Source organism: Cervus canadensis, chromosome 24 (genome assembly GCF_019320065.1).
Source record: "Cervus canadensis isolate Bull #8, Minnesota chromosome 24, ASM1932006v1, whole genome shotgun sequence".
NCBI classification, from domain to species: Eukaryota; Metazoa; Chordata; class Mammalia; order Artiodactyla; family Cervidae; genus Cervus; species Cervus canadensis.
This window is the reverse complement of record NC_057409.1, coordinates 16937314-16964017: the sequence shown is the minus strand read 5'-3', so window position 1 is coordinate 16964017 and position 26704 is coordinate 16937314. Positions and strand designations below refer to the sequence as shown.

The 26704-nt window shown below is 37.1% G+C and overlaps 1 protein-coding gene across 6 annotated transcripts in view; it reads left to right on the top strand.

The window, feature by feature from the left end:
- Nucleotides 1-573: 573 nt before the first annotated feature.
- Nucleotides 574-26704, top strand: part of LOC122426418 (nuclear body protein SP140-like protein) — a 91369-nt gene continuing 65238 nt past the window's right edge. For 2 of the 6 annotated variants that reach the window (XM_043445341.1, XM_043445343.1), the window contains exon 1: nucleotides 575-758. In XM_043445341.1, coding sequence (XP_043301276.1) covers nucleotides 727-758 — 32 coding nt within the window. In that variant the 5' untranslated portion in view covers nucleotides 575-726. Of the gene's footprint in view, nucleotides 759-26704 lie in introns of all 6 variants that reach the window. The other 4 variants (XM_043445342.1, XM_043445339.1, XM_043445340.1 and 1 more) reach the window with 4 other exon arrangements.

The following is a 26704-nucleotide window of genomic DNA, read 5'->3' as shown; positions in this document are numbered from 1 at the left end:
CTTGCACCTAAGATGTCAACCCTCATCACCAGCTGGGCTCCAGTCTCCGGCCCCAGAGCTTTGGAGGTTCTTCTCCTACCCCTGGCTGATTTCCAGGAATGCTAAAACTGTTCTCTCCACTTTATAAAGTTGAGCATTTGGGCTCACTCCTGCTCGGTGGCCAAATGCTGGGACCTGACCTGGTTGGTCCAGGCTTTCCTACAGACTGGAGAGAAGATCTGAAGTCTTCGTCTTTCCCTCTTCCCCCGACAATCATCTCAGCAAAGGGGAAGGGGCACACCTGAGTTTGCCCTTGACCCAATACCAAACTCTGAACTGCCCTGAGAAGGCAGAAGCCTGAGGACATTTGGGATCACACAGATGTTGTTGCTGTCTTTGCACAAACAGGTGGCCCCCTGGGGGCTGGCCCTGCCCCTCCCTTGGCCCTCCAGGCCCTGAGGGTCACTCCTTGTCTTGCATCCCTGGGACCACACGTCTTGATGGCTGGAAGCACCAGGGAGCTGCGGGTGGAGGGAGGGAGCCGGTATCTGCCAAGCACAACTCACTGGCAAGTACTTTCACTTCTCTTTTCCCCTCTGTGGGTGGAGCCACGGGCCCTGGGTGAGACCCAGAGCTGACTTCCTGCTAGGGCTCAGGGCTCCAGCGGCCTCTCGGAACCCAGGCTGGGGAGACTGGAAGAATTGAATTGGAGGCCAAGCTCAGGCCCAGGCCAGGCTGGGCAGGAAAATGGCCGGAGAGGGCAGAGAGCTCAGCACCAGGTCAGTCTTTCTCCCCCTTCCTTCCGCCTTTCCCTGTGGCCAGCTGCTGTTCAGTGCTGTCTTTGGACTCTGCACTGAACCTTTGCATTCCACCTGGTGTAGGGGAACCTTCGCCTGCCGTATAAGGGCGGACAGGAATGTGTGATGAGGAAATGGGATTTTAACTGCAGCAGGGCGCCTGCTGGTTGGGTCCTGCCTTCACAACACACATGACTGCTTGTTTTGAAAATACTGCTCGGCTGGCAGGTCTGCCTGAAGGGACCTTTGTCCTTTATGACGCATTATTTCCTAGTGACCCCAGATCACTCTCGTTTCCCTCACATCAGTTCTACCTTTGCATAGATCATTTTGAAGAAGACAGTTTAGAAAACATGAGATTCAGGGTAACCCCCTGACTTATTTTGAAACCCTGGGTGGTGTGGGCTCGTGTCTGTCCTGTGGACGGCACCTCTGTCAGCTCTGGAACTAATCTCGTTTCTGACTGGGGGTCCTGCGCTCCTCCTCCAGCCATCCTGAGCAAAGAAACAAAAAGAAGAGAAATGCCTTAAACTGCCCAGGGCTAGCACAGGCTGAGTAATGTTACGTTTGGTTTCATTTTCTGTTCTGGAACAGGTTACATCTCTATAAGGAAAAAAGTAGTGTTTCTATCTTTCTCTAGTAATGCGTCAGAAATAACATTACTTAATATTTGAAATTTTTAATTTTTTTAATACAAAAGGAATGCATATGGAGTCTGGCTCATAAAATTTCAAACAATACGGAAGTGGAAAGATGGAAAAAGTCCTGTTCACAACTCACCCCCTGGCAGCTTCCAATCCCAGTCCTATTAGAGTTGCAGGCATAACCCTCCAGATTTGTTTCTATGCACTTATGTATATAACTCATTTTCCTAAATACATAATTTAAGCCCTGTTTTTTAAAACATGGAATTATACTGTAAATACCTTTTTTCATTTTCACTTAGTTTAGTAGTGAAAATCATAGAGATTTTCTTTATAATCATATGTTTGCCTTATTCCTTTTAACAGCCATATATAATGCTATTCTATGGAATGGACACACCATGGTTTTATGTTGTTGTTTGTTTTTTTCTTTAATTGAAGTGTAGTAGTTTTACAATATTGTGTTAGTTTCAAGTGTACAACAAAATAATTCAGTTGTACATATATGTGTATATATGTATATGTACACACACATATACATATATGTGTGTATACACATATATATTATTTTTCATTCTTTTTCCATATATGTTATTACAAAATACTGAGTAAAGTTCCCTCTGCTACAAGTAGGTCTTTGTTGTTTGTCTATTTTATATAGTATTGTGTATATGTTACTCCAGAATTCCTAATTTATCCCCCCCTCCACATGTCCCCTCTGGAAACTGTAAGTTTGTTTTCTATGTCTGTGAGTCTGTTTCTGTTTTGTAAATAAGTTTATTTGTATTTTAGATTCCACGTATAAATGATATATGATATTTGTCTTTCTCTGACTTAATTCACTTAATATGATAATTTCTAGGTTCATCCATGTTGCTGCAAATGGCATTGCATTTTTTTCTGACAAAGTAATATTCTGTTGTATGTATATACCACGTCTTCTTTATCCATTCCTCTGTTGATAGATATTTAGGTTGTCTCCATGTTCTGGTTACTGTAAATAATGCTGCAATGAATACTGGGTTGCATGTATGTTTTTGAAGTATGGTTTTCTCTGTACACATGCTCAAGAGTGGGATGGATGGATCATATGGTAGTTCCGTTTTTAGTTTTTTAAGGAACTTCCATACTGTTCTTCATAGTGGCTATACCAATTTACATTCCCGTCAATAGTGTAGGATTCCCTTTTCTCCACACCCTCTTCAGCATTTATTTGTAGACCTTTTGATGATGGCCATTCTGACTTACACCATAGTTTTAAAACCACTCCACCACTCTACTGACAGAACTTCTGGTAATTTTCAATTGCTCACTTTTACCAACAAGCTATGATAACAAAGATAATTTATAGAAATAAATATTATATTTTTGCACATATGCAAGTGTTTGTGTTGTGTCAATAACCAAAAAAGTTATAGTGTTGAGGCAAAGGGCACTCATATTTAATTGTTTATAGATTCTGCCACACTGCTTAAGTAGCAGAACCAATATATCTTCCTACCAAAAGTTAGGCTTCCCTGGTGGCTCAGAGGTAAAGAATCCATCTGCTAATGCAGGATAGGCAGGTTCAATCCTTGGGTCAGGAAGATCCCCTGGAAGAAGGAAATGGCAACCCATTCCAGTACTCTTGCCTGGAAAATCCCATGAACAGAGGAGCCTTCAGGGCTACAGTCCATGGGGTTGAAAAAGAGTCAGACACAACTTAGCGACTAAACAACAACCCCAAATTAGACAAGCCAACCCCCCACACCCAAACTTTGCAGATGTGGTGGATAAAGAGTGGCATCTTGTCAACTTCATATCAGTTCAGTCACTCAGTCATGTCCAACTCTTTGCAACCCCATGGACTGCAGCACACCAGGCTTCCCTGTCCATCACCAACTCCTGGAGCTTACTCAAACTCACATGCATTGAGTCGGTGATGCCATCCAACCATCTCATCCTGTGTCGTCCCCTTCTCCTTCCGCCTTCAATCTTTCCCAGAGTCAGGGTCTTTTCAAAGAAGTCAGTTCTTTGAATCAGGTGGTCAAAATATTGAAGCTTCAGCTTCAACATCAGTCCTTCCAATGATCTCCTTTAGGATGGACTGGTTGGATCTCCTTGCAGTGTAAGGGACGCTCAAGAGTCTTCTCCAACACCACAGTTCAAAAGCATCAATTCTTCGGCACTCAACTTTCTTCATAGTCTAACTCTCAGATCCATACATGACTACTATAAAAACCATAGCCTTGACTAGACAGACCTTTGTTGGCAAAGTAATGCCTCTGCTTTTTAATATGCTATCTAGGCTGGTCATAGTTTTTCTTCCAAGAGCAAGCATCTTTTAATTTCATGTCAGCAGTCACCACCTGCAGTGATTTTGGAGCCCCCCAAAATAAAGTCTCTCACTGTTTCCCAATCTATTTGCCATGAAGTCATGGGGCTGGATGCCATGATCTTAGCTTTCTGAATGTTGAGCTTTAAACCAACTTTCCCACTCTCCTCTTTCACTTTCATCAAGAGGCTGTTTAGTTCCTCTTCACTTTCTGCCATTAGGGTGGTGTCATCTGCATATATGTCATTATTGATATTTCTCCCTGCAATCTTGATTCCAGCTTGTGCTTCATCCAGCCTGGCATTTCTCATGATGTACTCTGCATATAAGTTAAATAGGCAGGGTGACAGTATACAGCCTTGATATACTCCTTTACTGATTTGGAACCAGTCTGTTGTTCCATGTCCAGTTCTAACTGTTACTTCTTGACCTGCATACAGATTTTTCAGGAGGCAAGTAACGTGGTCTGATATTCCCATCTCTTTCAGAATTTTCCACAGTTTATTGTGATCCACACAGTCAAAGGCTTTGGCGTAGTCAAAAAAGCAGAAGTAGATATTTTTCTGGAACTCTCTTGCTTTTTTGATGATCCAGTGGATGTTGGCAATTTGATCTCTGGTTCCTCAGCCTATTCTAAACCCAGCTTGAACATCTGTAAGTTCACAATTCACGTACTATTGAAGCCTGTCTTGGAGAAATTTGAGTATTATTTTACTAGTATGTGAGATGAGTGCAATTGTGCATTAGTTCGAACATTTTTTGGCATTGCCTTTCTTTGGGATTGGAAAGAAAACTGAACTTTTCCAGTCCTGTGGCCACTGATGAGTTTTCCAAATTTGCTGGCATATTGAGTGCAGCACTTTCACAGCATCATCTTTTAGGATTTGAAATAGCTCAACTGGAATTCCATCACCTCCACTAGCTTTGTTTGTAGTGATGCTTCCTAAGGCCCACTTGACTTCAAATTCTAGGATGTCTGGCTCTAGGTGAGTGATCACACCATCGTGGTTATCTGGGTAATTAAGATCTTTTTTTGTATAGTCTTCTGTGTATTTGTTGCCATCTCTTCTCAATATCTTCTGCTTCCATTAGGTCCATACCATTTCTGTCCTTTATTGTGCCCATCTTTGAATGAAATGTTCCCTTGGTATCTCTAATTTTCTTGAAGAGAAATATTGTCTTTCCCATTCTATTGTTTTCCTCTACTTCTTTGCACTGATCACTGAGGAAGGCTGTCTTTTCTCTCCTGGCTATTCTTTGGAACTCTGCATTCAAATGGGTATATTTCCTTTTCTCCTTTGCCTTTAGCTTTTCTTCTTTCCATAGCTATTTGTGAGGCCTCCTGAGACAGTCATTTTGCCTTTCCTTTTCTTGGGAATAGTCTTGATCGCTGCCTCCTGTACAATGTCATGAACCTCCCTCCATTGTTCTTCAGGCATTCTATCAGATCTAATCCCTTGAATCTGTCTGTCACCTCCACTGTATATTCGTAAGGGATTTCATTTAGGTCATACCTGAATGGTCTAGTGATTTTCCCTGCTTTCGTCAATTTAAGTCTGAATTTGGCAATAAGGAGTTCATGATCTGAGCCACAGTCAGCTCCCGGTCTTGTTTTTGCTGACTGTATGGAGCTTCTCCATCTTTGGCTGCAAAGAGTATAATTAATCTGATTTTGGTATTGACCATCTGGTGATGTCCATGTGTAGAGTCTTCTCTTGTGTTGTTGGAAGAGGGTGTTTGTTATGACCAGAATGTTCTCTTGGCAAACTGTGTTAGTCTTTGCCCTGCTTCATTTTGTACTTCAATGCCAAATTTGCCTGTTACTCCAGGTATCTCTGACTCTTATTAACTTGATTCTCCTAATTATATGAGAGATTGAAAAATTTTTGTGTTTTCTATGAATTACTGGTTAATTTATTGCCAATGTGAGTTCAGGTGATCATTCTTTCTATAACAATAAGAATTTGCTAAATATTCTGAAGGTTATGAATATACTTTTCTTGCCTTTTAACTTTGCTCATGGAGACTTTTTCTTATTAAAGCTTAAACTTCAAGTATAGGCTTCTTATTCTATTGATTTTATAAAATAGATTCGCCCTTGTTATTTGGAATAAATAAAGCCATTCAGAAAGTTACTGATGAATTAATTCCATGTGCACTGTCTTTAACCATAGTCCTTGTGTTCTTAAGGTGATAGATTCAATTCTACCTTTGTGGTAAGGTTCTCCTCTAGTATATCCAAAATTATTTTCTTTTTCAATTTTTGGATAAAATTATTCTTTCATTGTAGCAGTTTTAGCCTTCATAGCTTTTATCTGTCTTTCAACTTTCATATCTTTAGCATTTTGCTTTCTGCTCATACTAGTTGTCTCAAACTTTTCTTCATGAGAATTATTTAATTTTTAGTAGTTTCTGGTGTCTTGGTTTTTTTTTTTTTTTAAGTTGATTGCATTTATTTGGGGAATCTTAATTTGTTTCTACAGCTCTCCAAACTGGAAACATTTTGTTTTATCACCTCATCTTCATGCTCTTGCTTTATTGTTTAGGTCTTTGTGTGATGTTCAGTGCTTTGAGGATGTTTTCTTCATCCTCTGGGTTATCTTTCCAGATTGATTCTGTTTGCAGTTTGGTTTCACATGTTGTTTAACTTTCTTGTTCATGTGCCTGCCATGATTTTACAGCCCATTTCACTCTGACTTGACATGGACAGCTCGCTGGTCACCCACAGTCTTGAGTAAATGTTTTTGTTTTTTTACCCATATTTTCTTTAGATATCTGAGACCAAATTACTTCCTGTCTACTTTAATTCTTGTCAATTTCAGTCTGAGAGTCCTTTGATCGGTTAAACCATCCCTTTCCCCACTGATCTGTTGTGCTCCACTTCTCATTAGCCAAGTGGCCATATAGGCAGGGTGCTGTTTATCTGCTCTTTCTTCTCTGCCGTTGACCTATGACAGGCTTTCCTTATGTGTCTCCATACTGTCATAGTAACAAAAGCTTCACGTGAACTCTTGGAAATGGTAGAGTAAATCTTCCCATGTTCTTTTCTTTTTCCAAAGTGTTTTGGTTTTAGCATCTCCAAATCAGCTTGTCAAAATCTTGTTGAGGTTTTGTTTAGGATTGTGTTGAATATGTATGTCAATATTGTCTTCTATGGCATTATATGGCATTTGTGTTATTAATTTAAAAATATTTTCTAATAAAATTTTCTGCCTAGAAGTCTTACACTTCTTTTAAATTTATTCATAGATACTTGACATCTTTCTGCAATTATATCTATGTAATTTCAGAATCAACTGTCTAGCTGCTTGTTACTAAGATATAAAAATAAATGGAAACTTTGCCAAAAAAGTCGAATAACTTGTATAGAGATATATACTTTTATATGGACGTAAATTTATAAAACTTGTACACAATGGCGGTTTTGTTACTTCTAATCTAATCCTTTTTCTTCCTACTTCTTTTTCTAGCCTTACTGTGTGGGCTAGGACTTTGGATATGGTGAACACAAGTAGTAGCTCTAATCATCTCTGTTTTGATTCTAGTTCCAAGGGGAAGGCCTTTATCATTGTACAATTATGAATGATGTTTGCTGTAGGTTTTCTTTTTTAATAAAAAGGCTTATACAGGTTAAAGAAGTTTTATACTTGACATCTGATACTTTCCATATATGAAGTGATTGTGGCCCTGTTTTCTTTTGTTTCTGCCAGTTCTCACTCACAAATTTCATTTTTTAAGTAAACTTCTTATTTTGGAATAACTTTATATTTACAAAAAAGTTGCAAAGGTAGTACAGAAGTTTCTAAACACTGCACACCCAGTTTCACATCCTGTGAGGTTACCCTCTCATATTATTGTGGTACTTCTATCAAAACTGAAAAACCCCATAGTGTTAGATTATTAGGTTACTATTAACTAAACCTGGTGGCTCAGACGAGAAAGAATCTGCGTGCAATGCAGGGGCCTCGGGTTTGATCACTGGGTCTGGAAGATCCCTTGGAGAAGAAAATGGCAACCCATTCCAGTATTCTTGCCTGGAGAATTCCATGGACAGAGAAGCCTGGCGAGCTACAGTCCATGGGGTCACAAAGGGTCGGACATGACTGAGTGACTAACATCAACACTAAATATATCTAATGAAAACCCAGACATTTTTCAGTTTCACCAGTTTTTCTACCAGTGTTCATATTCTGTTGCAGGACTGAATCCAGGGCACCGCAATGCATTGAACTGTCCCATCGCCTATTCTCTTCTGGTCTATGACAGTTTCTCAGTCTTTTCTTGTCTTTTATGACCTTGACAGTTTGAAGAACACTTAGCAGGCATTTTGTAGAATGTCTTTCAACTTGGGTTGGTCTTGATGTCTTCCTCAGAAGTACGCTGGGGTTACAGGTTTTATGAAGGAAAACCACAGAGATGAAATGCCCTTTTCATCACATCCCATAAGGGGACATGTCAACTGACTTATCACCAGGGGTGTTGACACTGATCACTCGAATTAGGTGGTGTTTGCCAGGCTTCTCCATCTATCAAGTTACTAGTTTTTTCCTTTTTATGCTCTATTCACAGGATTATTTTGCTTATATAGCTGGTTATCTTGGACTATATACTAGCACTATATTTGGAAAATTATTTATACATAAAATTTGGGTCTGCAGTGAAGGTACTAGGCTTTGGAAATGATTTCTGTTTGTTACATCCAGGTGCCTTTAAGACACCCCAGTCTGGGATCTCTTAGGTACAAGCTCAGAGACTGAGAGAACCTGGAGGAATCCAGGTGATTTCACCGGGAATGCAATTCAGTAAACCCTGAGCTGTTCCTTCTTCACTTTATTCTCTCTATGAAGATATCAAGGTCAGGAACAGGACTCCTATTGGACTCTGCACCCTGTGTGGACTCTAGACTTTATTTCTGTCCATCTCACCCCTTAAGGCTCTCAAACTTGAGGTTCTGATTTTCTGGGATCAGCAAATACCCTCAAATCAAAAGTGTCTCTGTGCTTTGCTTACCTCTCTGGTTTCTCCTTCCCCCTTTCCTTTTGCTGGCAAATCCTTACTGCAGTTTCATCTCTTCAATGATTGATAACATTTTAAAATGTTCTTTCCAACTCCTAAGTTTTTTCAACAGAACACTACTGCTTGTGGGAGTTGGTGGGAGACAGATGTTTTGAATCCTGCTCCACCACACCAGAAACTCGCTGTCATTGATTGAAGGATTTATTAATTGGTTATCTGCCAGTTTTCAAAGTTTATGGCTTGAGATTTGATTGTGGTTCATGAAGTTTCCTCTGATTGCTTCTAAGATTTTTCTCTTAGCGTTTAAACAGTAATGAGCCTAGATTTGTTTGCATTTTGTTTTTGTTTTGCATTTATCCTATTGGCGTTTTCATAGTCACTTTAATTTATGACTTGATGCCTGCTTTAATTTGTGACTGATCGCTTTTGGAAAACCTTAGCCATTATCTCTTCAAATATTTCTTCTGCCCTCCCCCCAGATTCCTCCTCTCTCTTTCCAGGACTATAATAATTATACTAGACCTTTTGACAGCTTCTCACATATTTCTTTCATGATTTTCTGCACTTTCCCACTTTTTAAATGTCTATACCTGGGTTGCATGTCTTTTATTTATTTATTTATTTTAATGCACAGAATATTATACTAAGTTCTATCAGAGATTAGAAATAACAATCAATACAGGCATACATCAGAGATTTTGCAGGTTCCATTTCAGACTACAGAAAAAAAGCAAATATCACAATAAGGTCACACAAACTTTTTGGTTTCCCGGTGCATATAAAAGTTACATTTACCCTATACTGTAGTCTATTAAGTATACAATAACATGCCTAAAAATGTACATACCTTAATTTAAGATAGTTTATTGCTAAAAAAACGCTGACCTTGTGAACCTTCCACAAGTTGTAATCTTTTTGCTGGTGGAGGGTCTTGCCTATATGTTGATAGACGCTGACTCATCAGGGTGGTGGTTGCTGAAGGTTAGAGTGACTTTCAAAATTTATTAGAATAAGACAAAAATGAAATTTCCACGTTAATTGACTCTTCCTTTCATGAACAATTTGTCTGTGGCATGCAATGGTTTGGCAGCATTTATCCACAGTAGAAATTCTTTCCAACCAATCAAATTCTTTCCAACCAGTCAAAGAAGTTGATTCCAACCTTCATGAATGACTACGAGGGGAGGAAGTAACTGCAGATGTGGTGGAAACAGCAAGAGAACTAGAATTAATAGTGGAACCTGAAGATGTGATTGAAATAGTGCAATCTCATGATACAACTATAACAAATGAGGAGTGGCTTCTTACGGATGAGTAAAGAAAGTGGCTTCCTGAGATGGAATGTACTCCTGGTGAAGAAGCTGTGAGATTGTTGAAATGATAACAAAAGATTTAGAATATTACATAAACTTGGTAAAATAATAGCAGAGTTTGAGAGGACTGACTCCAATTTGGAAAGAATTTCTACTGTGGGTAAATGCATAGCTTTTATTTAGCTCTCTGTCTTCTAGTTAGTCAGTTCACAAATTTTGCTTTTTTAATTCATTCAATCTTCTTCTAAATCCTGCTATCGAGTTTTTAATTTTTTTAAATTGAAGTACAGTTGATTTACACTATAATATTAGTTTCAGGTGTATAACAGTGATTCAATACTTTTATAGATTATACTCCATTTAAAGTTATTATAAAATAATGGTTATATTTTCCTGTGCTATACAATATATCACAATATATCCCTGTTACTTATTTATTTTGCACAGGGAAGTTTGTGTCTCTTAATCGCATATCCCTATCTTGCCTCTCCCTACTTCCCTCTTCTCCCTGGTAACCATTAGCTTGTTCTTTATATCAATGAGTCTGTTACTGTTTTGTTATATATATCCATCTGTTTTATTTTTTAGATTCCAGGTATAAGGGATAACACAGAGTATATGTCTTTTTCTGACTTATTTCACTGAGCGTAATACTCTCTAAGTCCATTCACAGTGTTACAAATGGCAAAATTTTTAATGACTAATATTCTGATTAGTGTGTGTGTGTATTTCATCCTATTTCATCTGCTAATGGGCACTTAAGTTGACTCCATATCTTGGCAATTGTAAATAATGCTGCTGTGAACCTTAAGGTGCATGTTCAGTTCAGTTAAGTCTCTCAGTCGTGTCCGACTCTTTGCGACCCCAGGAACCACAGCACGCCAGGCCTCCCTGTCCATCACCAACTCCCAGAGTCCACCCAAACCCATGTCCATTGAGTCGGTGATGCCATCCAGCCATCTCATCCTCTGTGGTCCCCTTCTCCTCCTGCCCTCAATCTTTCCCAGCATCAGGGTCTTTTCAAATGAGTCAGCTCTCTGTATCAAGTGGCCAAAGTATTGGAGTTTCAGCTTCAACATCAGTCCTTCCAGTGAACACCCAGGACTGATCTCCTTTAGGATGGACTGGTTGGATCTCCTTGCAGTCCAAGGGACTCTCAAGAGTCTTCTCCAACACCACAGTTCAAAAGCATCAATTCTTCAGTGCTCAGCTTTCTTTATAGTTCAGCTCTCACATCCATACATGACTACTGGAAAAACCATAGCCTTGACTAGACGGACCTTTGTTGGCAAAGTAATGTCTCTGCTTTTTAATATACTGTCTAGGTTGGTCATAACCTACCTATCCATGTCCATTTTTATATACTCGTGTCTACCAATGTTATCCTCCTTGTGTCTTGTTTAAAAATGCCTTTCATATACTGGACTCCCCCAGTGGCTCAAACGGTAAAGAATCTCCTGCAACGCAGGAGACCCAGATTCGATCCCTGGGTCAGGAAGATCCCCTGGAGAAGGGAATGGCAACCCATTCCAGTATTCTTGCCTGGAGAATCCCCATGGACAGAGGGAGCCTGGCTGGCTACAGTCCATGGGGTCACAAAGAATTGGACACTACGGAGCAACTAAAACTTACTTACTTCATATACTCAGAATTCTAGCCACATTCTCCTATATATTATACTAATACTTGATTCATTCATCCACAAATATTTCCTGACACCATATTCCCAGCACTTAATTAGATGCTGGAATATAATGGTGAGCAAAGCAGACCAAGTCTCTGACTTAATGGAAATGACATTCAAGACAAAGAATAAGCAGATGAACAAATAAATTTATAATTTAATGACAGAAGGTAGTAAGAAAAAAAACCTATGGGGTACATGAATAGGGTGTAATGGGAAGGTTTCCTAAGAGGCTAGTATTGATATTTAATGGAAGTCATGAATGAATGAATGAATGAATGAAAAGCACCATTCAAATTCCTGAAGAAATGTTCTAAGTAGAGGAAACAGTCAATGAAAAGTCAGGTATAGAAACATGCCTGGAATGTAAGAAGAAAATTTGGCGATTACAGTGCCAAAAGGCAGTAATCTAAAAGGAGAGTAGAAAAGGAGATCGGAAAGGTACTAAAAGATAGATCATGTTGTTTCTCATAGGTCATGGTCAACAATTTAGAATAGATTGTGGGGGCCATTAGAGGGTTTTTCAATAGAGCGAAATAATAGAATTTCAGTTTCAAAAAGATTTCTGTTGGTATTTAGAGTTTGGAGAAGAGCTGCAATATGACATGAGTGTAAACAAGAAGACTAGTTGGTAGTCACTGCAGTAGCCTGGTATGATTGTGGTTGGGACCAGGTTGGAGCAGTGGATACAAAGAAAAGTTGTGGGATACTGGATATGTTTCTATGGTAAAGTGAAGGACTATTGAAGATGGATAAAACATTAGGTATGGGAGGAAGAGAAGTGTCATAGAAGACTGCAAAGGTTCTAGCCAAAGAAACTAAAGGATAGAGTTGTCATTTACCTAGATGGCAATATTATGTAATGATTAAAGGGTCTAGACTCTGGTCCAAAGCCTCATTCTGTTCTTTAGTGGTTATGTGGCCTTGCAGATATCTCTTAACATCTCTGTACACCTGTTTCTTCATCTGTAAAATGGGATGATAAGAGCATATACCTCATGGGGGCTGTTTTATGTACTTATTAAATCCTATAGATGGAAAATTTAGAAAAAGAGTATGTTTCAAGATGTGACTCAGATCTGCAATCAGTTCCTACATGGCTAAGTGTAAAAAACCTGCTAGCATCATCAAAGTGGAGATTGTTGTTGTTGTTGTCTTTTAATCACTCAGTCATGTCCAATTCTTTGCAACCCGATGGACTGCAGCACACCAGGCTCCTCTCTATGGGATTTCACAGGCAGGAATGCTTGAGTGGGTTGCCATTTCCTGCTCCAGGGGATCTTCCCGACCCAGGGATCAAACCCACATCTCCTGCATTAGCAGGCAGGTTCTTTACCAATGAGCCACCAGGGAAGCCTAAACATGCTTAGCACAGTCCGTTATCAATGTTCCCCAACAGACTGGTACATTTTTTACAATTTTATGAACTTACATTGATGCTTTCCTGGTGCCTCAGCTGGTAAAGAATCCGCCTGCAATGCAGGAGACCTGGGTTTGACCCCTGGGTTGGGAACATCCCCTGGAGAAAGGAAAGGCTACCCACTCCAGCATTCTGGCCTAGAGAATTCCAGGGACTGTATAGTCCATGGGGTCACAAAGAGTTGGACATGACTGAGCGACTTTCACTTTCAACCTACATAGACGCATCATCACTCAGAGTTCGTAGATTACATTAGGATTCATTCTTGTACACTGTTGTTCAGTCACTAAGTCATGTCCGACTCTTTGTGACCCCATGGACTGCAGCATGCCAAGCGACTCTGTCTTTTACTGTCTCCCAGAGTTTGCTCAAATTCAAGTCCACTGTACACTGTGAGCTTAGACAAATATATAATGATATGTGACCACCATCATGGTTTCATACAGAGTCATTTCATTGCACTAAAAATGCTCTGTACTCTGCCTACTTATCCCTTCCCCGAATCCCTGGCAACAACTGATCTTCTTACTGTCGCCCTTATTTTGCCTTTTCCAGACTATCATATGGTTGGAATCATACAGCATGTAGCCTTTTCAGATTATCTTCTTTTACTTAATAACGTGTATTTTCTTCTGGCCTGAATAGTATTCTGTTCTCTAAATGTACCACAGTTTATTTATCCATTCACTTCCTGGGGGACATTTTGGTTGCTTCCAAATTTTGGCAATTATTTATAGATTTTTAAAATTTATATATAATTGGCATATAACATTATATTAATTTCAGGGGTATATCATAGCAATTTGATATTTGTATATATTATGAAATTATAACCACAATAAGTCCATTTAACATTCAGTACCATACATAGTTACAAATATTTTTCTTGTGATGAAAACTTGAAAAAATACTTTCTTAGTATTTTTAAGTATACAACACAGTATTATTATCAATAGTCCCCATGCTCTATGTTGCAGTAGTTTCAGGTCTTACAGTTAAGTCTTTAATCCATTTTGACTTCATTTTTGTATATGGTAAGAGAGGTCCAATTAGGTTTCTTTTCCTTCACTCTGTGAAACTGGCTACTGCTTGGGCTTCCCAGTGACTCAGTAGTAAGAAAAATCTGCCTGAAATGCAGGAGATGCTGAGAAGACCGGGGTTCAGTCCCTAGATTGGGAAGATCCCCTGGGGAAGGAAATGACAACTCACTCCAGTATTCTTGCCTGAAAAATCTCATGGACAGAGGAGCTTAGCAGGCTACAGTCCATGGGGTTTCAAAGAGTTGGACATGACTGAGTGACTAAACAACAATATACATTCATACCTCATCTTCAGAAGTGTCTGCTTAACGTGTGTTCAATGTCCTTCCTTCTGTCCTCTCATCCTTCCTTCCTTCTGTTCCCTCATCCTTGCTTTCTGCCATGTCACTTTCTGACAGATGATTTCATGTCAGAAGGACATAATGCAGATATGTTCAATCTGCCAGGTTTAACCAAAAGCATAAAAAGATTTTCTAAAGTGTCCTGTCCTAGAATTCCTGAGATGATTCTTATGTGGTCATATCACACTATTTTTTCATCTACCCTTGGACCGAACTCACTAATATCTTATGAGGGGATTTAATTACATGTTTATAAACAGCATTAATCTACAGTTATCACTTATCTTGTGTTTATCTGGATTTGATAGCAGAAATGTAGCAGCCTCATGATGATTTGTGGTGATTTAAATTTTTTTAACTTATTTTAATGATTTAAGACAAATATGTTCTGATCTTTGAAGGATGACTGGAAATTTCTCATTCAACTCTTTGAAACTGATTTCTGGGAGGGAAATGGGGAGAGGGCAGGTTTAGGACAGGTCTGGAAGGACATTATACATTTCTCCTATTTGTTTTAGTTCTATTTATTTCTCAAGTTTTCTCAGTTTTGATCATTTCTATTTTCTTAAAAAATAACAATTTTTCCTAGATTGTCAATTTATTGGTAGGAAATTATATAAGAATTTCTTTTATAAAATTTTAATCTTTTCTTTAACTAAAGACATATCCCTTTCCTTATTCCTAGCATTGTTCATTTATGTCTTTTCTTTCATTCTCTTGATCAAATATTCCATTTTGCTGTTCTTGTCCAAGAACCTTTTGATTCTTTTGGTTCCATTACTTTTATTTTTTGTTTGAGATTTAATTAAATGCTATTTTAAAAATTATATTTATATATTTTTCTTTTCTTTATTCTAGTCTTCAGCTTTCTTGGGGGATTATCTCGATTTCTTATTCTAACACCTTGATCTAAAGTTTAATTTACTTTTCAATAGAGGAGAAATATCGTATGACATCCCTTGTATGTGGAATCTAAAAAAAAATTATACAAATGAACTACTTACAAAACAGAAAAAAACTGACAGATTTATGAACTTATAGTTGTCAGGGGGTAAGGATTGGGGAAAAGGATAGTTAGGGAGTTTGGGATGGGCATGTAAACACTGCTGCATTTAAAATAGATAACCAACAAGGACCTACTGCATAGCACAGGGAACTCTGCTCAACTTTATGCCGCAGGCTGGATGGGAATGGTGTTTGGGGGAGAATGCATATGTGTATATGTACATATGTGTATATGTATGGCTGAGTCCCTTCGCTGTTCATCTAAAGCCATCACAACATGGTTAATTGGCTATCAGTTCAGTTCAGTTCAGTGACTGGCTATACCCCAGTGCAAAATAAAAAGTTCAAAAAAATCAAGTTTAACTTAGCATGCAGTGTTTCCTATTTTTTAATAAATGCACTTTAGGCCATGGATGTCCACCTTTGTGCCACTTGGAGTATGTCTGTGGTTTTGTATGTATTGTTTTCATCAGCATTTATTGCTCAATCATGTGTAATTTCTATATTTTTAAAATTTCATTTTGTTTACTTATTTACTTCTGGCTGCACTAAGTCATCATTGCTGCGTGTGGGCTTTCTCTAGTTGCAATGTGTGGACTTCTCATTGCAGTGACTTCTCTCCTTGCAGAGCACGGGCTCCGGGCATCCAAACTCAGTAGTCGTGGGGCACCGACTTATTGCCCCTTAGCATTTGGAATCTTCCCGTGTCCCTTGCATTGGTAGGTGGATTCTTAACCACTGGACCACGGAAGTCCCTGTAATTTATATTTTTATTTTCTTTTTAACTTAAAAAAAATTGGAATATGGTTGTTTTACAATGATTTGTTAGTTTCTGCTATACAGTGAAGTGAATCAGCTATATGTACACACATATCCCTTTCCTCTTGGACCTCCTTCCCACCCTCCCCACATCCTACCCATCTAAACCATCACAGAGCAAAAGCTGAGCTCCCAGCTAAGGATTGTTGAGGAGGAGCTTTGAAAATTTCTCAGAGGATGGATTAGGAAAGGTCTTTCTTTGTCCGTTATTTATTCTGATCTTTTCACATATGATTAAGATTTTTTCACTTAATAGTCTATTGTTATTTCTTTTGTAGTCTTGTCATCTTTGAGGCTTCTCCGTGTTTGAAAGACAGTATTGTGTAATGATTAATAGTGTAGTATCTAACTCCAGATAGAAGGAAGGGTAAAAGGTGAAGGGATAGGTACAAGGTTGGGAGGAATGTTTTGAACCCCAGGTCTGCCATTGTGGAGGTAGGGCAGCCTGAGTTTCCTACCTGTAGAATGTTGCTGATCAAAAAAAGTACCCATTGCATAGAAGAGTTGAAGTGTGTTAAACCACAGGCCAAGCACTTAGAAGAGTGCTAATAGTGAGCATTGAAAAATATCAAATGCTTATTTACAAAACAGAAGCAAAGATATAGAAAACAAACTTTTGGTTACCAAAGGGAAAGAGGGGAAGGGATAAAATAGGGAGATTGGGATTGACATATAAACACTACTATACATAAAACAGACAACTAATGAGAACCTGCTGTCTAGCACAGGGAACTCTACTCAATACTCAATGCTCCTTAGCTTTAATTGTTTGATATATCTATTCCAATCCCTTGGGTTTGAATCCCATTGAGTGGTTTCATTTTCACATATCCCTTAAAAATAGAATATAACTGGATTTTGTTTTCTACTCTACATACATATTTCTATATTTTATGTCTGTTTTTACATTAAAATTTATTTTGACCACCAGTGTGTTCATATTTATTCTTGCTGTTATTAGTGCCTTGTGTGCATAAGGTACTCAAGAAAAATCGAAGGACCAAGCAGACAAGATTCCTTTGCTTATGGCATATGTATTTTGGGAGAAGACAGAGAATAAGATAAGAAGCACTAATTAAAATAAATAAGTAATTTAGTATGTTAGGGAGTGATAAGGACATGGACAATAAAAATAGAGTCAGATTAAGAGGTTGTGAGTATGTAGTTTGGGTGGGAGGGCTGTGGTTGTGGTTTTGAGTAGGTTGATCAAAATGGTCTTAATTGAAGTGACACGGAATAAGGATTTTAAAAAGATGAGAGAGTCATTCATTATATAGATGTCTGGACAAAGAACATATCACATGGAGGAAAGAGCCATCATCTCATTCCTAGAACTGTACTATGCCTGGTATCGTCAGGATATAACAAAGAGGACAGTGAGGTACCCCAGAGAGAAGAGATAGAGGAGAGGAGAGAAGGGCTGGATCATTTTAGGTCCTCTGAACACTCTAAGGACTTGGCTTTTACTCTGGGGGAAAATAGGGAGCCATTGAAAGTTGTGGAGCTTTTTATATGCATAATGGTGTTTTTATTTTCACAGGATAGATTCCAACAGTATGATGGACTTCTGGGTCAATCTGTATGTCTTAAAATTTACTAGATATTGCTAGATCTTTTCTGAAAAGGCTATAGCAATTCTTACTCATTCCAGCAATGCATGTATGTTTCTTTGAATCTTCTCCCACATTTCAATGTCAGTTAAGAAGTTATTTTTGCCGATCTAAGGGGTGAAAAATGGTTTCTCATTATCATTTTAGTTTGTATGTATTCATATGTTTATTGGAGATTTTTATTGTCTCTAAGCAGTTCATGTCCATTTTCTTTGGAATTATTTGTCATATTTTATCAGTAGGCTGGAGCCTTTGTATATCATATATATTAAGCCTTTGTCATATTGGTTGAAAATATATTTACACATTGTATTTTAATGTCTATATTGTTTTTTACATTTAAATATATTAAATCTTTTTCTACTTTTTTAAAATTAATTGTTATTGGGGTAGAGTTGATTTACAATGTTTTTAGTTTCTGCTGTATAGCAAAGGGAATCAGTTACACATATCCACACACCCACTCTTTGTTAAATTATTTTCCCATATATTAATAGGTCATTACAGAGAATTGAGTAGAGTTCCCTGTGCTATACAATAGGTCCTTCTTAGTTATCTAGGCTTCCTAGGTGGCCCAGTGATAAACAATCTGCCTGCCAGTAAAGGAGACACAAGAGAAGTGGGTTAGATCCCTGGGTTGGGAAGGTCCCTTGGAGTAGAAAATGACAACCCAAGCCAGTATTCTTGCCTGGAAAATTCCATGAACAGAGGAACCTGGTGAGATACAGTCCAGGATGTCAGAAAGAGTCAGACACGGACTGAGTGACCAAGCATACACACAAACACTCACTAGTTTTCTACTGTATATACAGTAATTTGTATATGTTAATCTCAGTCTCCCACTTTATTCCTCCCCTCTTTCCCTGCATCATGTTTATTTTCTACATCTATGACTCTGTTTCAGTTTTGTAAATAAGTTCATTTGTACCATTTTCTTAGATTTCACATATTATTGATATCATACAGTAGGCATCTTTGTCTGACCTACTTCACTCAGTATATCAAGCTCTAGGTCCATCCATGATGCTGCAAATGGCATTATTTTGTTCTTTTTAACGGATGGGTAATATTCCATTGTGTATATGCACATATGTGTACCTATAAATGTGTGTGTATATATGTGTGTGTGTGTATATATATGTGTGTGTGTGTATTCCTCTTCTTTATCCATTCCTCTGTTGATGGATGTTTAAGTTGCTTCCATGTCCTGGTTATTATAAATAGTGCTGCAATGTATATTTTCAAATTATGGTTTTCTCTGGATATATGCCCAGGGGTGGAATCGCTAGATCTTATAGTAGCTCCATTTTTAGTTTTTTCCAGAAACCTCTGTACTGTTCTCCATAGAGGCTGTACCAGTTTATATTCCCACCAAGAGTTGCATTCTCCACACCCTCTCCAGCATTTATTATTTGTAGATTTTTGATGATGGACATTCTGACCAGTGTGAGGTGATACCTCAAGGTAGTTTTGATTTCCATTTCTCTAATAGTGATGTTGAGCATCTTTTTCTGTACCTTTTGGCCATCTGTATATCTTCTTAGGAGAAATGTCTATTTAAATCACAAACAGTTTCAATGGGATTACAAGTTGCAAGTATATCACACTTTTACAATAATTTTGGAAGGATCGACATTTTAAAATTACTATGCTTTCCTGATTGGAGGCAAGTTATATTATCTCTTTATATTTAGATCTTGTTTTAATACTTTCAGTAAGATTTTATATAAATCTTATAATATTTTACATAAATCAATAATAAGATTTTATAGTTTTTCTCTTCATATTTTCAGGTGTTTATAAACACATGTGTATTTACTATTACATTTGAAATATTACTTTATTTCTTTTCAATTTATGGTGCTCCAAATAACATCTATAAATTTTATTCATGCACATTATTGGCAAGTTCTTTTTCTAGTTCTTATGGACTTTAGTTAGGACTCTGGGGTTTCTATGTATGTATGCTTTTAGTATTTATACCAATCACTTCATCTTCTTATCAAAACTTCTAAAAATATGTATATATATAATATACATATAACAATGATGGTAGTAGGCATCCCTGTCTTTTTTTCTATTAAAATTATTTCATCATTTCAATGTCTGCTGTAATATTTCTTATTTTTGGAGACTTCATATTGTGTTCAGTATCTGTATATTTCACATAGTTTTTATAAAATGGCTGTTAGGTCTTAAGAAATTCCCTTTTAAAATTATTATGGATATACTTATATACTTTTTCTCCTTTTGTTTGTCGAGGTAATAAATTGTATAAAGAGATTTCCTGATGCTAAACTATTTTTACTCATTCTCAGTGTACTATTTTCCATTTTCTTCCACTTTAAAAAAAAAATAACCTCTAAACCACAAAATATCATCTTTGACCCAACACAGTAATTTTTGTTTTGTTTCATAAACCTCTGGGTGGTTTACTTTCTCTTACTATGCAGTCTGTTTAGCTTCTACTTCTTATAACTTTTTGTGACTTCATTTATGTTCAAGACTGTGATCTGTATTGATCTGCATTTAAAGGACATTGGGGGAAAATGTTCTGTTTTTAGGTTATAAGATTAAATAATAAAACATTTTTGCTAATTATTTGGGGCTTATATATTTTGATCATTTTTGAATATGTGAAGAGTCAAAAGCTAGAAGCGAACTGATTCTCAGTATTCTTGAAAACTTTGCCCCATTATTTGTCTTTTGAATTTTGCTTTGAGTTGGATATTAATACCCTTATTTTGGTTTTGTTTATATTTGAATACCATAACTTGCCTATCTTTGATTTTAACAAATTTTGTGTCTAATTTTTTGTCTCTTGTTGGATCCTATTTTTGATCCTGTGCCTTTCAACATAATTTTTCATTTACATCTATTGTTCTTAATGATATATTTTTCATGCTTTTTTCTAGTTTTTAGAATTCTATTGTTTTTCTTGTTTTGTCTTCTCTAAAAATGCAAACTATATTTCCATTTTATGTTACTTTTCAGTGCTTCACAAGGCTCTGGAAGAGTCTGATTTCACTCAACCAGTGGTTGCTTTCAGCTTTTCAAAATAATTCTAATCTATATTTCTATATTTTTTAGTGTTGAATCTGAAATCATATGTTCAAATTTTTCATATTTAAAAGAAATAATACAAATTTTCCTTTACCAGTAAGGTCAACACTGTTTGTTTATATAACTCAAAATTTTACATCAAACTAGTTACAGTTATGTTATTTCACAAAGTTAAATTTGTCTCCTTCTAGAATAATTTTCTGTTTATTTCAATTCTGTATATATTTTGTTAGATTCATACCTAAAAATTTTTAATTTTAATTAAATTAATTTTAAAAATACTTAGGTATAAATCTAAAAAAATACATACAGAATTGCTCCTTGGAAGGAAAGCTATGACAAATCTAGACAGCATATTTATAGGCAGAGATATCACTTTGCTGACAAAAGTTCATCTAGTCAAAGCTGTAGTTTTTCCAGTAGTTATGTGTGGATGTGAGAGTTGGATTATAAAGAAGGCTGAGCATTGAAAAATTGATGCTTTCAAACTGTGGTGTTGGAGAAGACTCTTGAGAGTCTCTTGGACTATAAGGAGATCAAACCAGTCAATCTTGAAGGAAATCAACTCTGAATATTGATTGGAAAGACTTCCACATCAGCTTGGGATGCCAAAGCTGAAGCTCCAATACTTTGGCCACCTGATGCGAAGAGCTGACTCATTGGAAAAGACCCTGATGCTGGAAAAGACTGAAGGTAGGAGGAGAAGCAGGTGACGGAGGATGAAATGGTTGGAAGGTATCACCTACTCAGTGGATGTGAGTTTGAGCAAACTCAGGGAGATGGTGAAGGATAGGGAAGCCTAGCATGCTGCCATCCATGGGATTGCAAAGAGCTGGACATGACTCAATGACTGAACAACAACAAACACCTAAATATTTTATATTTTTGGTGCTATTGTAAATGATGTTTTCTTACTGCATTTCAAATTCCAATTTTTCAGTGCTGGTATATACAAAAGCAATTGATCTTTGTCCAGCAACCTTGCTATACTTAACTAATAGTTCCAGATTTTGTGTGCATGTGAATTTTTTGGAATTTTATACATAGACAATCATCTTATCTGCAAACAAAGTTAGTTTTACTCCTTCCCTAACTCTGTACCTTGAATTTCCTTTTCTTCTTCTTCTTCTTCTTCTTTTTTTTTTTTTGGTGCTAACTGTGCCTTCCAGTGCAGTATTGGATAAGAATAGTGAAAGAGAGCATCTCCCCCTTGTTTCTGATCCTAGGAGGAAAGTGTGCAGGTTTTCAGCAGTAAATATGATACGAGCAACAGAATTTTTAATAGATTTTCTTCCTCATTTTGAAGATGTTCCTATCTCTAGTGCTCTAGGGAATTTCACATGAAAAAGTGATAGAATTTGTCAAATGATTTTACTGCATCAATTAATAAGATCATCCAGATTTTTTTCTTTTACCTTGATTGATATCAAATATTACATTGATTGATATCAAATATTGAACCAGCCATGCATATCTGGAATAAGTTACACTTGTTCATGCTGTAGTTTACTAATACTTTCTTGATTTTTACATCTGTGTTCATGAGAGATATTGACCTGTAGCTTGTCTTTATCTGCTCTGGGTATTGCAGTAGTTCTGAGCTCATAGAAGAAATTAAGTATTCCTTCTGCTTCTATTTTCTGCACAAGAATGTGGAAAATTGGTATCATTTCTTCCTTAAATGTTTGGTAGGATTAACCAGTGAAATTCTCTGGGCCTAGTACTTAGTTTTTTCAAAGTTATTAATTACTAATTCAAATTTTGTAAAGAATATAGGCTTATTTAAATTATCCATTTCTCCTTGTGTGAGTTTTGGTAGTTTGTGTCTTTCTAGAGTTTGGTCAATTTTATTTATCAAATTAGTGGGAATAGATTTGTTCATACTATTCCTTTGTTATCCTCTTAATATTCATAAATCAGTTGGGAAAATTCTACTGTCATTTCTGATATTGGTAATTTGTGATTTCTTTCTCTTCTTTTCCTTAGTTAGCCTGGGTAGAAGTTTATCAATTTTATTGATCTTTTCTAAGAACAAGCTTTAGGTTTTGTAGAATTTTCTCTTTTTTTTTCCTATTTCCAATTTCATTGATTTTTGCTCCTTTATTTCATTTCTTCTACTGCTTTAGGCTTAAGTTTTCTTCCCCCACATTCCAGTTGGAGAAACATATTGTTGATTTTACATCTTTCTTCTTTTCTAATATATACATAATAATGTATATTCAATGCAATATGTTTCTTTGTAGTCACTGCTTTTTCAGCATCCCACAAATATTGATAAGTTGTAGGCTTATTTTCATTCAGTTAAAAATATTTTAAAATTTCTCTCAAGACTTCTTCTTTGACTTATGTGTTACCTGAGTGTATTTTTAACTCTCCAAGTAGTTGGGGGAATTTTTCATTTCTTTTGTTATTTATTTGTAGTTTAATTTCTTTTTGTCTAAGAATGTACTTTTATGATTTCTATTCTTTTACATTTAAGATGTGTTTTATAGCCCAGAGTGGATTCTCTCTTGGTAAGGGTGATTATTCCATGTAATCTTTTTTAAAATTTATTTATTTTTTAACTGAAGGATCATTGCTTTACTGATTTTTGATGTTTTCTGCCAAACCTCAACATGAATCAGCCAGAGGAATATGTATATTCTGCATGGAATATTCTAAAAGTATCAAATAGATCAAGTTGATTGGTAGTGGATGTTCAGGTCAGCTATATTCTGATGGCTTCTGTACCTGTTTGATCTATAAATTACTTTAAAAAAGGAGGGGGCTGTTTGTGTATCAAACTGAAATAGTGGATTTGTCTATTTCTGTCACTGTTCTATCAATTTTTACCATACACAATTTGATGCTATGTGTTTATTATGTGTAAATAACATATTAAGCATTGTTATGTCTTCTTGGAAAACTAACCCTTTTGTCATATGTAATGCTCTCTTTCTCTTAATTTGTATTTTTTCTTGTCCTAAAGTCTTTTTTCCCTGGAAATAATATAGGTACTCTTTCTTTTGATTAGTGTTGACATGGTATCTTCTTCTCCATTCTTTTTTTAAGATTTTTTTTTTTAATGTGGACCATTTTTTAAGTCTTTATTGAAATTGTTGCAGCACTGCTTCTGTTTTGTGTTTCAATTTTTTGGGCATGAGACATGGGACTTTAGCTCCCTGACCAGGAATTTAACCCCACCCTCTACTTGGAAGGCGAAGTCTTAACCACTGGACCATGAGGGAGGTCCTTCCTTCTCCATTCTTAACGTGTGTCTTTATATTTATGGTTTTTTTCTTATTGACAATATAAGATAAGGTCTCATTTTCTCTGTCATTTTAACAATCTCTGGTTTTTCATTGGAATACAATTGTTTTACAATGATGTGTTCGTTTCTGTGATACAATGAAGTTAATCAGCCATATGTAATACATATGTCCCCTCCCTCTGGACCTTCTTCCCACCACCTTCCCCTTCCCATCCATGGAGGTCATCACAGAGCACCGAGCTGAGCTTCCTGTGCTTTACAGACAATCTCTGCTTTTAATTGGAGTATTTAGGCCATGCACACTGAAAGTAATCATTGATATACTGGGTTACATTACCATGTTTTAACTCTTCTTTACTTATTGTATTTGTTTGTTCTGTGTCTCTTTTTTCCCCGCTCTTTTTCTGACTTCTCTAATTTTAATTAGCATTTTATATGATTCCATCTTAGTCTTCTATTAGCATATTAATTATGCTTCTTTTAAAATGTTTTTGATGGTTGTCTACAGATTATAATACACATTTTATAGCACTTCCCCTGTAGCACATGTACTTATAGCAAAGTATATGCAATTCCCTTCTCCATTCGCTTATGACATTGCTGTCATTCATGGCATTTATCTGTATTGGCTTCCCTGGTGGCACAGTGGTGTGAATGGAAAGGAAAAGAATGATTGTATAAAAATTTTAGAGCATGTGTAAATTGTGTTTTTTAAAGCTTAAATGTATATATTGACATAAGCATAAAGGAAATAGAGAAAATTTTGGGGACAACACTCAGAATGGATGTTTGTAGAGTGAAATTTCTCAGCCCTGCAGGCTGGAGTTGTCCTGATTCACTCTGCATTTTGAAGATCTAGATCTGTTACTGATGTGATGTCTCAAGTTGTTCTTGCCATCATCCTCAATAAGTGACCAGTTTCTTAATTCTTTCTGGAATATTTTAAGTTCTTCTCTGTTTTTTTAGGTGTTGACATTTCATCATTGTGTGCCTTGGTTTGGTTTTCTTTCTTAAATTTTTATTTATTTATTTATTTTTTACTGTGTTGGATCTTCCTTGTGGTGTGTGGGCTTCTATGTAGCTTCTGGTTTGGTTCTTTTAAATTCAATTTTCTAAGTCTTTTAAAGAAATCCATGTTATTCTATTCGATAGGGTTCATAACTCCTTAAATAATTCTCCTGGTATGGTCCTCCTCTGCATTTTCTTGAGTATCTTTCTTGACTCTAATAAGGTTGCTGTTCTGTTCAGTTCAGTTCAGTCGCTCAGTTGTGTCCCACTCATTGCGACCCCATGAACCGCAGCACACCAGGCCTCCCTGTCCATCACCAACTCCTGGAGTCCACACAAAGCCATGTCCATTGAGTCGGTGATGCCATACAACCATCTCATCCTCTGTCATCCCCTTCTCCTCCTGCCCTCAATCTTTCCCAGCATCAGGGTCTTTTCAAATGAGTCAGCTCTTCGCAAGTGGCCAAAGTATTGGAGTTTCAGCTTCAACATCAGTCCTTCCAATGAACAACCAGGACTGATCTCCTTTAGGATGGACTGGTTGGATCTCCTTGCAGTCCAAGAGACTCTCAAGAGTCTTCTCCAACACCGCAGTTCAAAAGTATCAATTCTTCGGTGCTCAGCTTTCTTCATAGTCCAACTCTCACATCCATACATGACTACTGGAAAAACCATAGCCTTGACTAGACGGACCTTTGTTGGCAAAGTAATGTCTCTGTTTTGTTTTGTTTTCCATTTATTTTTGCTAGTTGGAAGCTAATTACTTTACAACATTGTAGTGATTTTTGCCATACATTGACATGAATCAGCCATGGATTTACATGTATTCCCCATCCCAATCCCCCCTCCCACCTCCCTCCCCACCCCATCCCTCTGGGTTTTCCCAGTGCACCAGCCCCAAGCACTTGTCTCATGCATCCAACCTGGGCTGGTGTCTCTGCCTTTTAATATGCTGTCTAGGTTGGTCGTTCCAAGAAGTAGTTCAGTTCAGTCGCTCAGTCGTGTCTGCAAGGAGTAAGTGTCTTTTTAATTTCATGGCTGCAGTCACCATCTGCAGTGATTTTGGAGCCCCAAAAAATAAAGTCAGCCACTGTTTCCACTGTTTCCCCATCTATTTGCCATGAAGTGATGGGACTGGATGCCATGATCTTAGTTTTCTGAATGTTGAGCTTTAAGCCAAATTTTTCGCTCTCCTCTTTCACTTTCATCAAGAGGCTTTTTAGTTCCTCTTCGCTTTCTGCCATAAGGGTGGTGTCATCTGCATATCTGAGGTTATTGATATTTCTCCTGGCAATCTTAATTCCAGCTTGTGCTTCCTCCAGCCCAGCGTTTCTCATGATGTACTCTGCATATAAGTCAAATAAGCAGGGTGACAATATACAGCCTTGACGTACTCCTTTT